The sequence below is a fragment of the Fonsecaea nubica genome, assembly GCF_001646965.1.
Source record: "Fonsecaea nubica strain CBS 269.64 chromosome Unknown Scaff19, whole genome shotgun sequence".
NCBI lineage: Eukaryota > Fungi > Ascomycota > Eurotiomycetes > Chaetothyriales > Herpotrichiellaceae > Fonsecaea > Fonsecaea nubica.
Window position 1 is genome coordinate 354,062 of NW_019173692.1, and position 16,274 is coordinate 370,335.

The 16,274-nt window shown below is 52.4% G+C and overlaps 4 protein-coding genes across 4 annotated transcripts; 2 read left to right on the forward strand and 2 right to left on the reverse strand.

The window, feature by feature from the left end:
- Window positions 1-436: 436 nt before the first annotated feature.
- AYO20_03937 (hypothetical protein) lies at window positions 437-1,359 on the reverse strand (the record flags this gene model as incomplete). The annotated part of the gene is made up of 2 exons (XM_022642236.1): window positions 437-1,107; window positions 1,227-1,359. 2 exons carry the CDS (start codon window positions 1,357-1,359, stop codon window positions 437-439), a joined length of 804 nt encoding a protein of 267 aa, XP_022501893.1.
- Window positions 1,360-3,594: 2,235 nt separating this feature from the next.
- On the reverse strand, window positions 3,595-3,963 carry AYO20_03938 (hypothetical protein; the record flags this gene model as incomplete). The annotated part of the gene is made up of 1 exon (XM_022642237.1): window positions 3,595-3,963. The coding sequence occupies one exon, from the start codon at window positions 3,961-3,963 to the stop codon at window positions 3,595-3,597; it is 369 nt and encodes a 122-aa protein (XP_022501894.1).
- A 3,371-nt stretch (window positions 3,964-7,334) lies between these two features.
- On the forward strand, window positions 7,335-11,624 carry AYO20_03939 (hypothetical protein; the record flags this gene model as incomplete). Its single annotated transcript, XM_022642238.1, has 1 exon — window positions 7,335-11,624. The coding sequence occupies one exon, from the start codon at window positions 7,335-7,337 to the stop codon at window positions 11,622-11,624; it is 4,290 nt and encodes a 1,429-aa protein (XP_022501895.1).
- A 1,233-nt stretch (window positions 11,625-12,857) lies between these two features.
- Window positions 12,858-15,839, forward strand: AYO20_03940 (pyruvate dehydrogenase (acetyl-transferring) E1 component, alpha subunit; the record flags this gene model as incomplete). The annotated part of the gene is made up of 4 exons (XM_022642239.1): window positions 12,858-12,899; window positions 12,961-13,819; window positions 14,711-14,822; window positions 14,879-15,839. 4 exons carry the CDS (start codon window positions 12,858-12,860, stop codon window positions 15,837-15,839), a joined length of 1,974 nt encoding a protein of 657 aa, XP_022501896.1.
- Between the last annotated feature and the right edge of the window lie 435 nt (window positions 15,840-16,274).

Genomic DNA, 16,274 nt, shown 5'->3' on the forward strand with positions numbered 1-16,274 from the left:
TAACGGATACTCAGCTGGTAGTTTGACCGAGTTACTGGAACAGCCGCGTGTTCTGAGGGCCTCATGGAGAAGGGCAATCTACCAAGACAACTCGTGTTCTCTTCCGTAGAGGAGACAAATCAACATGGCATTTTCATTTTCCAAACCCTGCGAAGCAAGCTGGTTCTCTTGCCTCCCTCTGATGCAAATACCATTCATATCCTCCAGAAATGGGAGTAGCATAGGACCACGGCGCCGGTGTGCCCTCCACCGAGCCCCTGTGAAGAGACGTCCAGTTTCACCGATCCTTTCTCTGCGTTACATAACCTATGTATGAATACAATGATGAGAAGTCCTCTGGCTGAGCTGCCTTTTCCCTGAGTTGAGCCACCAGCGTCCACCCCATGTTGACGAAGACAATCAGGAGAGCTTCATAACAGTGACAGGAAAAGAAATTTCAAGACGCTGTTGCAAACTTCTTTTTCCTCGCCTCGGCGGCAGCACGGTCCGCATCCGTAGAAAACACGCCTGATTGCTTAGGAATCCCAGAAGGCTTCTCTCCCGGTCTCCGTCGTGAGTTATCCCTTCCACCTCTTCCTCGGAATCTTCCACCACGGCCTCCTCCTCGCCCTCCTCGGCCCCCAAAGCTCTTTCGCAGACCAGGATCGTCCAGGGCGCCACTCTCTTCAGTCCTGCCTCGTTTCCTTGAACCACGCTCGCGCTCTTCAGGTAAGGCTTCGTCCAACTTTCCCACAGCCGTCTGACCAGTTCCAAAGCGTCGCGCGCGTTCCAGAGCTCTCTGAGCCTCACCATCTGCGGTGTCTGCTCCTGTTTCACCATTTGTAGGGGCTGCGCTGGTACCGAATCTCTCAGCACGAGCCTTACGCTTGGCCATCTCAGAGTCAAGGTCTGATTGCGGTAGGTTCAGAGCGTAGGAAGTAGAGTCGGCTAGCGCTGTGTCGGTATTTGCGGAGGGAGAGTCTTTCTCGTCGACACTTTCAGTTACTGCTGCGGGTTCCGCGACTGCAGGTTCCTCAGATGTAGGTTCTGGCGCTGTGGCTGTGGTGGGTTCTGGCGCTGGTGCAGGCTGCGCGGTGGACGTTTCTGCTGGAGGCGCATTCTCGGTTTCTGTGCGCAAGTTAGTCAAAAGATGCTAACGGCGCAGCGCCATTGAGCCCACGGAAGCGCAGAATGGCAGCAGAAGAGAACTGCACCAGCTGGCACCTCCTCGATGGGTGAACACGTACCGTTTTCTTGCGCTGCTTTGTCTGCTTCATTCAGCCTGGCAATAAGATCTGCCTTCTTTCCTGAATGTGGCAGGCTCCGCGATTTAAGGATCTCTATCAGCTCAACCACCGTTTTCTTAGAGTAGTCGACCATGGTCACGGTGCGGTAAGCAGTCTGAAGAACAGGAGACGCGCCACTGGCGCTGAACAAGGCGCAAGATCAGGTCGCAATGCAGATAACGGTTGAATGAGTGAGCTTGCAACAGAGACTCAAGCGATCAATATGAGACGCATCAATCCGAAAATCTGAAGAACTTTAACTGTGTTCACCAGGCACAGCGCGTTCGCAGGGCGACCAGAGCGACGCACTTGGGCACTCGAGCCATTGACGAATGTGGGTACCGGGCATCTCTGGCTGCTTTAATGTTTGTTCGTCCACGTCATTTTCCGTTTCCTCCCAGCTTCCCCCTATTCTTAACCCGACGAAGTCTACGGACAATCTCATGTTGTTTCTGCTCGCAAGGTCTGGGGATCATTTTGGAGTCTACAGCATTAAACCGGTCTAGAGCAACAGCCACCTAAACACATTGGGCTGCATCTGCCCATACTTCACGAGCGGTCAAGGCTGCCCGTCTTGTCAAGATCCTACAGAAGTCATGGCTCCCTGCCTGCAAAGTCCCAGAGCAAGGGGCTTTGGCACCCACTGATGTGTCCACATGTGACAGGGAACTCTGGCCTTAAACAATTACCGCGACCATGGTTACTAAACTCATCCAAGACCGCCTGCAATATGCCGAAGATTAAATGACCCTTTCGAACCATGCTTGACATGGGCGTCAGATTTTATATGCCAGAAGTCCTTGAGGGCACATCCTCTATCACAGGATGGGCAATCAAAATCTCTGTATCCCACAGGGCCGATATCGACTGTCATGCAGAAACGCCGCACTGCTAGGCGATCAAACTCTTCTCTGTCAAACACCACCTCTCATGCTTGTATCTGATCGACTAGGTAAAGCATGTTAAATCCACACAACCAGCAATCAGGCGCAACAACTGCACAGTCCCATCCTCGCACTCATAGGTTTCCCTGACCTGCCCCGGAACACTCAACCTACTGTTCAAGTCCATCTGCACATGTCACTTCCAGTCTTCAGGTCAGCGAAAAGGCTAGAACAGCTGATGCCATGATCAAAGCTGGATACTCTTCTCGCACCAATGGCACGCACAATCCTGGTGCTGATTTTGTTACGAGAAGGGCATTTTGGTGCTAGCTGTGGTTTGCTCGGCCATTACTGAAGCCCTCCTTTTCGTTCTCACCTGAACCAATCCTCCTCCGTTTCTCCGTCATTCGAGCAAGGACTGAGAGATTTTATCAGCAGGCCACGGGAGCAAATGCTGGAGATGTATGAATGGCGTGTCTGATGTCCCATGTTTCCATGGGCCCGCTAGCCATCAACTCTGAGTTGGTTGGACCACGTCGACCGACTCATTCCCGCAAAGATTCACAAGAGAATGAAGTCGTCAATAGTTTTGACAAAACGTCTTTTGATAAGTGGTGGTTGAGACGGGAAAGGATGTTTCATCAAGGATTGGCTGAGCGAAATCCTGCAGGACGGAGTGTTTTTCTGGCTCTAATCTGTCAATTGGAGTGGTGTGCAAGCATGTTGGCCTAGACCGAAAGTAAACACTCACCTGTCTGTACCCGCGCTGAAAATCTTGTATTGGGTGTAGTAGTACGTTGTCTGACTTCCCGTTTTGAGAAACCTCGTGGCTCATTGCGGATTTGGGTTGGGACAAAACGTGCCAATCGTGGTCCGTTTTGGGCAATGAAAGAGAACGGAGCACAAAGACTATGTTTCGCTCTGTGAGAATCTGGCCTCCAACAGAAGCTACCAAGATTATTATTATCAGATCTTAGCCTTGTTTTCAGCCTCAGGTTCAGCTGGCACGGTCCCCGGCGGGCGGGCCCAAGGCTGAAGTCGACCCCAAAACGTTCCGCCATACCAAATCGGGCTGGTAGCGTTGCCAACGCATCAACGCACCACAATTTTCTCTTTTTCCAAGGGCTGGCTAGGTATCCAAAGTCAGAAGAGATGCTTGACGAAGGTTGGCACGGTGAGTGACTGAGGGCCACTCGTTTGGGAATTGGTTTGTTTCATCTTAGCAAAGTATTGACATAATCCACTGCAGCATGGCCGAGCGAGGCATATCTGTGTCTGTCCCAAGCTGACCGAACTTAGACGGCGCACGCATTGATAACCTACGGATGTGTATCAGATGTATACCACTAGCAGTTCTCCGAACTTTGAAACAGCCAGCCACCCAACCTGGCATATCGATGTCTGAAAGGAGGATCGGTTTATTTGAAGGCCATGATTGGCATGTCCTATTGGGTAGTGCCGTCGCGTGCTTCTACGGCCTGATACCTTTCAAGACTCCCCTTGGACCACACTTCCCCCTTGGTATAGCTGCCGCGATCGAATACGGGGGCTTTATCCGAGAGAAGGAGCCATGGTTGCTTCTCAGAAGCCCAGATGTGAGCGTTTGGCGGGAGTAGGTCTGGGCTGTCCAAGGTCCCCACACGAACAATGCGGATGCCCTCCTTTACATTGGCTGTGTTATCGAGGTAAACACTCCATACAGCAATCTTGCATCTTGGGCAACGTGCGATATTCTGCCCAGCGCCACTTGCGCTCGGCACGGTGATCCATTCAGGTTCATTCTTCAGGAGTTTCAGTCGGTCGGTTTCAATCATGGCGTTGAGTGCAAAGGAAGCCCCAGTCTCCCTTTGACACCATCGACAGCTGTGCTGTTTCAGCCGGGGACAACTCGCATGACCTGATATGTTCTGACACTCACTGGCAACAGTGGACAATCATCGGCTCTGTCTGTAGTGAGTAACGCACTTCCCCACAGTCACAACCTCCTTCGACGGGGAACACAGCTCCTTGCGGCGTCATGGCGTGAGTTGGAGGGATTGATGGTTTACGGAGATGTTGAGAGAAAAGCACTGAACTTGATAGGTCTTGATCGGTTCAGGGGCTTTGGATCACACACACTCTCTCCACTGAGAAGCCACGAAGCTCAAGAATCAGGAAAGGGAAGTCTTTGGCACACAAAAACCTTACCGAGGTGGCCATGTCTCCAACCCAACCAAACCCCAACTCCATCCCGCGTATCAGGTGATCAGATACACCTGCTCATAGTTGAGGGGGCAGGGATAATACCGTGTCCACTGGCCTTGATCGGAGATTTTGCACCAACGGAAAGCATGAAAACCTCCACAAGGAACGTGGTGGGCACGCGGGCGGGATTCGCCAGACATCCCTCTGGAGCATATCCTGCCAAACGTCTCGGGTCTCAAGATCAGCCACAAGCAGAGATATTTGCCCATCTCTAGATGATAATTGGTCGCGAGGTAAGAAAAATAGCGGACGCGCGAGGGAGAATCGGGTAAAAAGAAGTCTGGAAAATTCGAGTTCGGAGGATTTTGTAAGCCATCGCTTGACGAGTAGCAGGGCTGGTAGAGCGTGCGCCATCCACAACGTCCTAAGGCATGCAGAGCGCTAAAGGAGTTGCTTGCTGCATTGTTGACCTGCAGGAACACGTTAGAGAACTGTGACTCCATGCAGGAGTTGCAGTGATGAACATACTCTCAAACCATTACCGAATCAGCCACATTGCCACACAAGCCGGATGCGTTTCATGTGGTGTTGGAAGATCAACAGCAGTGTGGTAAAGATCAGGCACGTTGCCGTCGTCTTCCGTGGTGGTGACATTGTCCTTGACCGCATTCGCCATTACGAGGATTGAGTCTTGCACAAAGTCGTACGAGTCTGGGTCAATCGTAATGGGGCGCACACGGAAGGTCCAAGGCTTTACTTGACAGTACGAGGCGTAAGTCAGTCTCGTCAATACCTCACCCGACCTGAGTGTTTGAGGCTTTTTTCTTGGGAAGAGCAGATTGTCGTAATCAGAGGCTTGTTCTGGCATAGAAAAGCCGTTCAAGCAAGCCTTCGCAATATCAGAGGACAAGACGAAAACGACGGTGCGCTCTCCAGCACGGACGGGGCTCTGGCAGTGGCCCGAGCCTCGGCACAGTGGGGGAGACGGCGCACCTATCCAGAGCACAGAGAGAGACATGACTTAGGGCTAATGGGCTATGCAGAAGGCTAGCTGGGCACCTACGGAAGTAGCTCATTCAGCCCGCAGTGTCGCCACCACCCGTAGCAAGACCCCCCAAGTGGCCGCCCCAATGGCTCGGCTTTGTCCGTCGGTACCTACTGGTACGAGTATGCGTCACCCCCACTTTCGTGGCTGCTCTTCGACTCTCAAACCCCGTCAACTGGTTCTCATCCTTTTCGCAACTTTTGCCCACCGGCCTCTTTGCTGATTTCAGCAAAGGTACTTCTCCCCTGTTGGATCAGATTTTACTCCATTGTGCAATACGAGGTCACCAGTCACTTGTGAGCTGCTTCCAAGCAGTCAATTCTCGACTGGCGCAGATCCAAGCGTCGCCACATGATAGACCTCTAGAACTCCCACTTCGCGACCTTGATGACAGCCTGGCATCGGCCTCGCCTGCCGGAACCTTGAATTCTGCCTATGATGCGGCTATCCATTGGTCGTCATACCAATGCACATGACCTCGTCAAAGCACCACGCACGACATCTAGCGAGTCACGCTTGCGCATGCCTGCTCGTCCATTTGATCGGTACATACGAGGTACACAGTCTCAAGTCGTTTTTCCGGGTTTGACTCCTGGGACGGTTTCCCCACGAGGCCTAGAGTGCGTTTGATCGTATTTGCCCAGGCATGTCAGCCGCAACCCTGGACCGGCTTCTCCAAGACTGTGCGGGAGGACCCATGATGGAGACCCGTCCCAGATATAAGACCTATCAGGAGCAAAAGATGGCCTTGGACTTGGACAGCCCCAAGGTCTCTTGACGCCTTACAACCAGAACACAGTTGACTCTAGGTGATGGACACGAGTTACCCGCGGTCCAGTTGGTGGGCCACCCCGCCCCGTTGGATAGCTTGGAAGGCCGTGCATGGTGGAAAATCCCTCTGATCATGAAGCAAGCCATCAGCATCAGCCATCTGGAGCGAGCGAGCGTCCCTTTAACGCTGGGCCAGCGTCCTTTCGTTTTGTGCCCCAACTAACTCAATTCGCTTGTGCCGCTTTCTCTGTCGTTACAAGATGCTTGTAAGATCCGCCTGGTCTCATGCTGCCGTTTTCCCTCTCGGGCCGTTTATCATCCAAGAAAAAGGACCTTGCCTCCCATTCCGATTTCCATTCTCTTACCCTTCTCACTGGACTTCTACTTGTACATAGTACACGCGTCCTCTTGTGTGAACAGCACCAGGATCATCGTCTGCCGTATCACGTGCTGCATTTGTGGCTACTATTTTTTGCCCTCGGCGTGGCCGATCATGCTATACAGGCCTCTGTGGCGCATCCTATCGATCAAGATTCCCACTTCTATCCTATTCCCGTGCGGCCACTTAACAAGACTCTGAGCATTTATCACACTGTCTCGGGTATGAAAGGCTTGTGCGACATATGCTTTGAGTCATTCTGAAAGGAATTATCGACGAAATCCACCTTTGAGTTCCTCCTACTCCGTCGGTATACCTCCGACAAGAAGATCTGCTCTTACGCCGCGCCTAGACACCTACGAAAACGTGCCGGTTCAATGCCTGATCTTGATAGTTGATGGGAACGGAATGAGTCAAACGTGCTCAGCATCATTGTGTGCAATCAGGGAGGCCGGCCAGGAGGTTCCCAATCGATACAGGATATGTCACACAGAAATCCAACGTATGACACCCAATATGGTGTTTCCAGAACCAGAGATGCTACCGTGCCACGAACCACCAGAACACCTAGTTCTCGTCATGGGGGCGGTCAACCCGACTTGACACGATCAGCCACGAACACACGCCCAGCTTCGCGCTCCCCTCCTACAAATGAGTCTCCGGCGAGTCCTAGTGAAAAGCCTCGTCAAAGACCAACAGCCATCCCACGACCAGCAACAAGAAATCCTTCACAGCGCTCTGTTGCCACTCTCAAGAACACCAGCGCCTCTGTTGGAATGAGCAGGCCGACTACACGATCGGATTCAATGTCGCAGGAGGTTCCTTTGCTCATGGAATCGTACCCGGGATCACGATGGGAAGACGACGCCTCTGGTAACAGGAGAGTGGCTTACCCACCAGGTCTCTTGAGTGATGTCCAATCCTCTTTGGATGTTGATCAGGATGCGATCTTTGGCGTAGTGATGCCGAGAGCGAACTCATCTGTTCGCGCAGGCGAACTGCCACCTCGATTAATACCAGAGTTGCAAGCTCTTGCAGCTTCGTCAACAAGACAACAACAAGCCTTCAATAAATCTGCAAGCTCGATTAGCAGTCCATCAACTCGATTTTCCAATTCTCCGAGTCCATGGAGTGTGTCCACCACAACGACAACCCCTACATCCTGGTCTTCAGCATCTCCTGGTATTGTGCAGCAAGTTCCCGTGACAGGTCCTGCAAAGCGGTCTCAGACAGTCCCGTTTCCTGCTGCTAAGCGCGAAAAACCTCCCAAGATGCCGGCTCTCCCAGAGTCTCTTCCTCCACCGGTCGCAAGTGAATGGCTGGCAAGTTCAAAGGACTCTGTGAAGTCGTCCGGCAGGAAGAGAACACCCCTGAACACGCCAGCCCCTACCCCACCTCCAAGGTCTTCGTCCGCGAAACATTCACTAAGTAGGAGCAGCAGCAAAAGCGACAAGCAACGTGGGAGACCGGACCAGGAGCCTACACGTTCCTTGTCCGATTTAGAACGCAGCCCTTTGGCAGCTCGAGGCTACCCAGACCGGGTAAATGTTGGGCAATCCCTCCAGCACCGCCCGATTGTCCATGCTCATGCCAATCTCCAGCAGTCTTTACATGACAAGCCGCGCAGCGAAAACCGCCAAGGTGTAGACATCTTCGGTGATCAGAGAAATCGCGCACCTTCCACACGCCGACATCCAGATGTAACACAACAGAATCTCGAGACTCAATCTCGGCCGACTGAGTTTCCTAGAATACAGGAGATGGCCGCGGCAATGGAAGGTCGTCCAAAGACCCCTCCGGATCCGGACTTAGCAACGCAAAGCTCAACAGGTCGCACAGGCAAATTCTCTCGCTTCGGACTGTTTGGTCGCCGAACCAAGTCTCCTGCCATCGAAGTCGAAAAATCCCCCCGCAAGCTGCAACGCAGAGGGCCTGCTGCTGGGACAGGCCACGAAGGATACGGAAAATATGGAAGAAGGGGCCGCAAGACATCTGAAGAGAGCAATTCAGCCAGAGGAAGCGAAAGTGAAAGGTCCGTGAGCAGCACTAGAAGGATTCCTCTTTTCTCCTCCAAGGGCAAGGAGAGCCGCAGTAGCAGTCGCCACAATCGAAGCAGCCAATCCGATCTGGACGACTTTGCAGCGAGTCGAATGAAACCCATCCCTATCATCGGTGGCTCTGGCAGTAGTATGAAGAGCATATCGGGAACTCGACTTGACGCATACGAGAGCTCTTCTGCTCCACCTGCTAATGTTGTGGAGACATGGGGAACCGCATCGCAGTCACAGACGTCTATTGGTCGACAGTCAGTCGAAGACAGTCCGCAGAGAGCTCAGGACCGGCTATCGAGCCAGAATAGTGTTCCTACACTGGCACTGCGGCGATCACAACGCTTTGGCAATGATCCAGAGAGTTTCAATCTCCCAACATCCATTCGTACCGAAGGACTTTCGGCGCCATTGTATATCAACAGCCAAGACGACAGTCGTTCTTCAGCTTTCCCAACCTCGACACCTAGCACAACGACTGATCCCAGCCGAGGCGATACCGGACTCCAGAAATCGAAGGATAAGAAGACTAGGAAGCTTCGGTGGAATATCTTTCGAAAAAGAGGAACCGAACCAGAACCCGTGAGACGTGTCGGCGCAATTTCATCTTCGCCCGAGGAGATGCCAGTCAGCATATCCGCTATTCCTGTCTCTCGGCCTATGCCGTACTATGCCATGATGGATTCTGAGAGTGAAGTCAACCCACCTGAGTATATTGGCGACTACCTTGCGCAGGTCGTTGATTCACCAATGGTAAGTCCATTGATCGGCGGTTACGAGGCAGACTTTGCAGAAGATGAACCGCAAACATCCATACATGAGGACAACACCTTTTCCCGAACTGCGCAAATGTCGTCCCCGCAAACGTTTTCGAGGTCGCCACCAGCAGTGCCACAGCGGAGTCAGGCTGAGAACGTTTCGATTCAAACAGAAGAGCCGCCACAGAAACAACCGCGCCTGATCCGAGTTGGAAGGATCCCACCCGTTGTACCGAGGAACGAGAGGCAGCACAAACCGAGTCGCGCCTCCTTTTCTCAACCATTTGTCAGGGACCCTCCCTCTGAGAGTCCATTCAATCGGTCGGAACCCTTTAACCCCCTACTATCTATACCACTCCAGATCAGCACGGATGTGCTACCAAGTAGACCATTCGCTGCAGTGGATGAAGCCACCAGACTTCCTAGTGCACCAGTGTTAGGAGAGACGGAGTTCCTGAGATTCCCATCGAGGCAACCATCAGAAGTCTCTGCATCCAGCAGCTCCGAGGGAGTTTTAAGTATGCTTGGACCACCATTGATTCCAAGTATACCTGCTGGTGGCATTTCTGGAAGACCTATTGCCGCTCAAGATGTCTATCCAACTAGCAGCCCCGGCCTTGATGATGTCTGGAATGAATACGACGATTTCATTGACCATGTCATGTCACCTTCTCGAAGCAGAAGAAGTGTAAAGGCTCTGGCACGGCGAGGTAAACCAGGACTGGTGGATCTCGAGTCTCTTCCGAGGCCGACCCCGTTGGACCAACACCCCGAGGACGAACGATCCGATCCTATCTTAGCAGAATTTCCCGTTCCTGGCATGAGAAGACCCGTCTACTCACAGACTCTGGCGACATCAGCTACCCCTCCAGTAGTCTTTCCACCACCAACAATGCCTGAACGCGTCGTAGGGGAGGATATTCGATTGCGCCGGTCCAGAATCGTCTCGGCATTGCATCATTCAAGCGACCCTGTATCACCTTTCTCAATTCGCGATATACTAAGCGAGTACGAAAATCATTCAAGACACAGCACCAAAGTCTCGGAGCGCTTGAGCACCTCTACGGCAAATCCCTCTCTCGAGCGTCTGACGGCAACAATCAGTGCACCTGAGCTGGCCCCGGAATCATCTCACCAAGAGAACGTTGCTCGTTTGGATGTTGTTGAACGAGGCAAGGACCCAGCCGCACAGTCAGAGCTGCACTACGCATCGCTCATGGTGTCAAAGTGGTTATCATTTGGACGAGTTCTATTCTCGCCTGCTCATGATGATATCCTGAAGTCTCCAGAGCGTCACATCCTTGTCATTGACGGTCTAGGCAACGAAGATTGGTCAATATATTGTGCAGTGACTTATGAAGCGCAAAAGGCATATGTCCACGATCTCAAAGAGAAGGTTACACCCAAAGGAATGAAGACTTCGAAAGCGACCCAGCATGCACCAGACAATCATCGACGAGCCGAAATCCCGAGTTTCTACGAAAAGTTTCCTTTCCCACAGGATTTCTTCTCCGTGGTGGTCCTCCGCTTTCCTCCCGCAATGGCCGAAGCAAAGATGAAGAACATTGTTTCTGAATGCAGGCGGGTATTAGAACCAGGCGGCTATCTGGAACTAATGCTGCTGGATCTTGACATTGTCAACATGGGCGTGCAGACTCGGAGGGCTGTCCGAGAGCTCAAGTATCGAATGACGACGGCAGATAAACAGATCAGCCTGCGACCAATCATCGACAATGTCCAGAGCGTGTTAGGCTCACGGCGTTTCACAAATATCAGCCGCTGCGTAGTAGGAGTACCTGTCGCAGGGCGTCCTTCAGGATCTTCCGATTCGTCGTCGTCATCGCGCTCAAGTCGAGGCTCGGACGGGCTACCAAAGCGAGGATCTGGTGACACACGTCCGGGAGATGCGTCTCCGCGAATGACATTCGGCCAAGGTCGCAGAGGTGCCAACCTCTCTCTGAACGACCTTCTTTCCGATCGCTCAGACAATGCGGATCTTCGTATCGGAAAGATCGTGTCGAGGACAGCACGAACATGGTGGCAGCATTGTTTTGAAGCCAGCGTCATTAGCGATGGCAACCTCGCCAGAAGCATATTCGCCGACAGAAATGTCCTGGCGGAATGTAAAGGTCGGGGATCGAGCTTCAAGATGCTCATTGCATATGCTCAACGACCAACCGTCGAATCGTCACGTCGGCGAACAATGAGTGAGCCAGTGGTCCCAACGCTGGTCACAGCAGGGGGGAAGACACAGCATCCGCCATCACTCAGCAATCCACGCACGGCATGATTTGGAACGAGCTAGACACCACGTTGATTTATTCCACACTATAGTTGCCCTGGCGGCGTTACGAACGAAGTACAGTGCACGAGACGACTTGCCCACGAAATGACACTGAAAAGAGAGTTGCATATGAATGATTTGTTTCGATGATACCCCTCTCACAGATACCGTCAGCAACTTCACGACTACTTGTTTATTTTTCGAGCGATTCGACAACTTGTTATAAGCGGAGGTCTGCAATCTCATTGCATTTAAAGGATTCAGCGTGTAACGGCTACAGTGCCGACTAAAGAGTCCATATTGGCGCGAGCCAGCGGAAATAGATGATGAATGTCCGGGGGGCTAGGCCGCTGGTCGGCGCTCTCTTGACAGAGTTATAATGTAGACATAATAAGTATGTCATAATCCTACAAATACCCACCTGCATGTGAATCTGTGTGCTTGTCTTGTAGTGAACTTGTGCCGTAGCTTGTTTGCTTGTCCATCGATGACAAGCGTACGAGGCTGAAACAGGGCGGCTATGTGCATGTCTATACATAGCAAAACGGAAGCGCCGAGGTAATTGAGTTCTCAATCTTTTGTGCGTTGTGCGGTGTGCGGTGCGCGCAGTTTTGGCTAGTCACTGGACAGAGGCAAGAGCAAGGGGAAAACGGGTTTGGCCAGTTACAAATGCCTGGACTGGACGAAGCAACAGGCGAATGGCGGGGCATGACAGGCGCCCGGATCTTGCAGGGTCTGCGGACAAAGAAGAGGTTTTTTTTTGCTTTTCCTCTGCAGCAGTAGAGCCAGTTGTCCCCGATGTGTAACCCATAGCCAGGCACCGATATCCCTGGCATACTCCTTCTAGCCGCTCGTGGCAAATGATTTGCGTTTTACTGGAGTTTGGCCTGATGCGTAGAGGCGAGACTGAGGATCGTCGCTGGCGAGAACCAATACCAGTAAAATCCTAAAGGCGCTGCCTCTCATTTTCTGGGCCTGCCCTGGGTTCCCCGTTTCCTTGTCATGTCTTCTCGTTCCACATCTATTCCTCATCGTACTTCAGTCTCTTCGACAGCATCGACACCCCATTCCCAAACCCAGTCACAGGCTTCCACTCAGCAGAGAACCCACCAACAACCTCAGAGGCTCACTGCGCAACAGCTCGCCGAACGAGTCATCTCGCCAGCCTCACTTTTGTTCCCTGGCGGTACCCCGCCTTTCAGACGAGTAACCCAACCAGACCGACCACTGCACACAGATATGGATCGGAGGCACCCTAGTTCATTCCAACAGCTGGAAAAGGTACGTTGACCAGTCCCAGACCACCCAGAAGGAAGTCGCCCTTGCTGACTCAAAACCTCAGCTGGGTGAGGGAACCTACGCCACCGTCTACAAGGGGCGAAACCGACAGACGGGTGAACTCGTTGCCCTCAAAGAAATCCACCTTGACTCCGAAGAAGGCACGCCGTCGACAGCGATCCGAGAAATCAGTTTGATGAAGGAGCTCAAACATGAAAACATTGTCACGCTGCACGACGTCATACACACCGAGAACAAGCTCATGCTGGTCTTCGAATATATGGACAAGGACCTGAAAAAGTATATGGACGCGCGAGGGGATAGGGGCCAACTCGACCATGTCACCATCAAGAGATTCATGCAAGATCTACTCCGAGGCACTGCATTCTGCCACGAGAACCGAGTCCTACATCGCGACCTGAAGCCCCAAAACCTGTTGATAAACACGAAAGGCCAATTGAAGCTGGCGGATTTCGGCCTGGCAAGAGCATTTGGAATCCCAGTGAATACCTTTTCCAATGAGGTGGTCACACTGTGGTACAGAGCACCAGACGTGCTTTTGGGGTCGAGGACTTATAACACGAGCATCGACATCTGGTCTGCGGGCTGCATCATGGCCGAGATGTACACTGGCCGACCTTTGTTTCCAGGGACGACGAATGAGGACCAACTACAAAAGATATTCAGGCTGATGGGCACGCCGTCAGAGCGCACCTGGCCTGGCATCTCCCAGCTCCCCGAGTACAAGAGCAACTTTCCATCTTACGCCACGCAATCGTTGGCAATTCTCTTGCCGCAGATTGATCAGTTAGGCCTTGATCTGCTGGGGAAGTTGCTGCAGCTCAGACCAGAGAATAGAATCAGCGCACAAGACGCCCTCAGGCATCCGTGGTTTTCGGATCTGCCAAACTACGCCGGACACGGTAGGAGTCATGTTAGCTCAACAATGCAGCAACCCGGACAGCTGGGACATCAGGGCGGAGTTTCTGGGGGGTACGGTGCTCAGCCTGGATTGGTAGGCCCTGGAGGTGCATATTAAGCCGACCGGGGATGAGAGACATATCATTTGTCTGCATGAGCACAATGAGAAACGTCGTGACATTGACCATGAACCTTTACTACTGAAAGTTGATCAACGTTGGGCGGGGTGGTGGAAACGCGTTGAGGGAACACTGTTTGCGACTGTGATACCCTCGTCGCTTTGAGGAAGCATTCTTACAGATATGGCATTGAGATTCGAGGCATCGGGATAGGTGCAACACAGGCAGGAATTCCATTACTAGGCGCAGCAATTGGTAATATGAGTCTCCCACTTGCAAGTTCTTATTATCCGGTATAGCATGTGTTGATTGTGACGGTCTCGAGGCATTTGGTGAATCGTTAAAGCAGCAGCAGCAACACCGGGGCCATTTGGGCGTCGGCGACGGAATCCCAATTTTTGGCTTTTTTGAGGTCCGCTGGATGACACTAGCGCTCCTTTCGGTCTCCCAACATACGAGCAACCAGCTAAGCAGAACTCCCATCCACTTCTCTTCATCGGCGCCCCCATTGAATTCGTTGCATCTCTTCTTCTCTCCTTTCACCCATTCAGAGATGCTGTCAAGAGCCTGTCTAAGAGGCTTCGGCCTGCAGTCGCTGCCAAAGAGACAAGCCTACCAGCTTGCTCGACGAAGCGTCACCACTGACGCCGCGAGCTCTCACGCAGAAAAGGACGATGTCCCGGAGGCAAGGCGCACCCTCTCCCTCTTCGGTTTCATTTGTGTCCGAGGAGACACTGACAATCCCTCTGCAGGAAGATGATAAACCCTTCCCAGTCAAGCTCTCCGACGAGAGTTTCGAAACCTACAACCTCGATCCTCCCTCATACACACTTGACACCACGAAAAAGGAGCTGAAACAGATGTACTATGACATGGTGGCAATACGGTGAGTTGGATGTGAGCGGCAAATGCTGCAAATACACCTTCTGACACTCGCAATAGTCGTATGGAAATGGCGGCCGATAGACTGTACAAGGAGAAGAAGATTCGAGGATTCTGCCACTTGTCCACCGGTCAGGAAGCCGTTGCTGTGGGTATCGAACACGCAATCACCCGCCAGGATGCTATCATCACGGCCTACCGATGCCACGGCTTTGCGCTCATGCGTGGTGGCACCGTCAAATCCATCATTGGTGAACTCCTCGGGCGACGAGAGGGCATCGCCTATGGGAAAGGAGGTTCGATGCACATGTTCGCTCCAAATTTCTACGGCGGTAATGGAATTGTTGGAGCCCAAGTCCCTGTTGGTGCTGGTATCGCCTTTGCGCACCAGTACACTGGCAGTAAGACCGCTACCATCACTCTATACGGAGACGGCGCTTCCAACCAGGGTCAAGTCTTTGAGGCTTTCAACATGGCCAAGCTGTGGAACCTTCCCGTTTTGTTTGGCTGCGAGAACAACAAATACGGTATGGGTACCTCGGCTGCTCGATCGTCCGCTTTGACCGAGTACTACAAGCGAGGACAATACATCCCTGGTCTGAAGATTAATGCAATGGACGTTCTCGCCGTCAAGGCCGCCGTTCAGTACGGCAAGGAATACACCGCCAGTGACAAGGGACCATTGGTGTTCGAATATGTCACGTACCGATATGGTGGCCATTCCATGTCAGACCCCGGTACAACCTACCGAACCAGAGAGGAAATTCAACGGATGCGATCAACCAATGACCCCATTGCAGGGCTCAAGCAGAAGATCCTGGACTGGGGAGTGTGCACAGAAGATGAGCTCAAGCAGATTGACAAAAAGGCGCGAGAGGACGTTGATGTAGAGGTTGCGGAGGCCGAAAAGATGCCACCTCCAGACCCGACGGAAAAGATTCTTTTCGAGGATATCTACGTCCGTGGAAGCGAGCCAGCTTACATTCGTGGTCGCACACCCGATGAGACATACTACTACTGATTGACCTATTCGATATCATTTTGGAGGGAAAGGTTGGGGGTCAAAAACGGGTTTTCTGAAGCAGTCGTGTATATTTAGCCTCGTAGTTTAACCCTGGGAAGGACGTTACCACAGATGGTCAGTGGTGCGACCACCGTTTGCTGTGGATCAATGGACTTGTTGCAAATCCGTCCCACGTACATAGATAATTGGTGGTTCCTTGTCCTTTTGCATATGCAGAGGCGTGCCGAGTAGATACCAAGTACGGAGCTTTGCTCGGCAGGAAGTAACGTGCATGATTGCAGGCGAAACTAACTTAGTAAGCAAGCGCAGGTGGAGTCGCTGGAGAGCTCCCAAGGTTGCCAGTTGGAGTGGCAGCCAGAGAACGATGATGCAAACCGGGAGAGCCAGACGGTTGGGCTGGTTAAGTTCGTCTATGAGGACACACCACTTGCT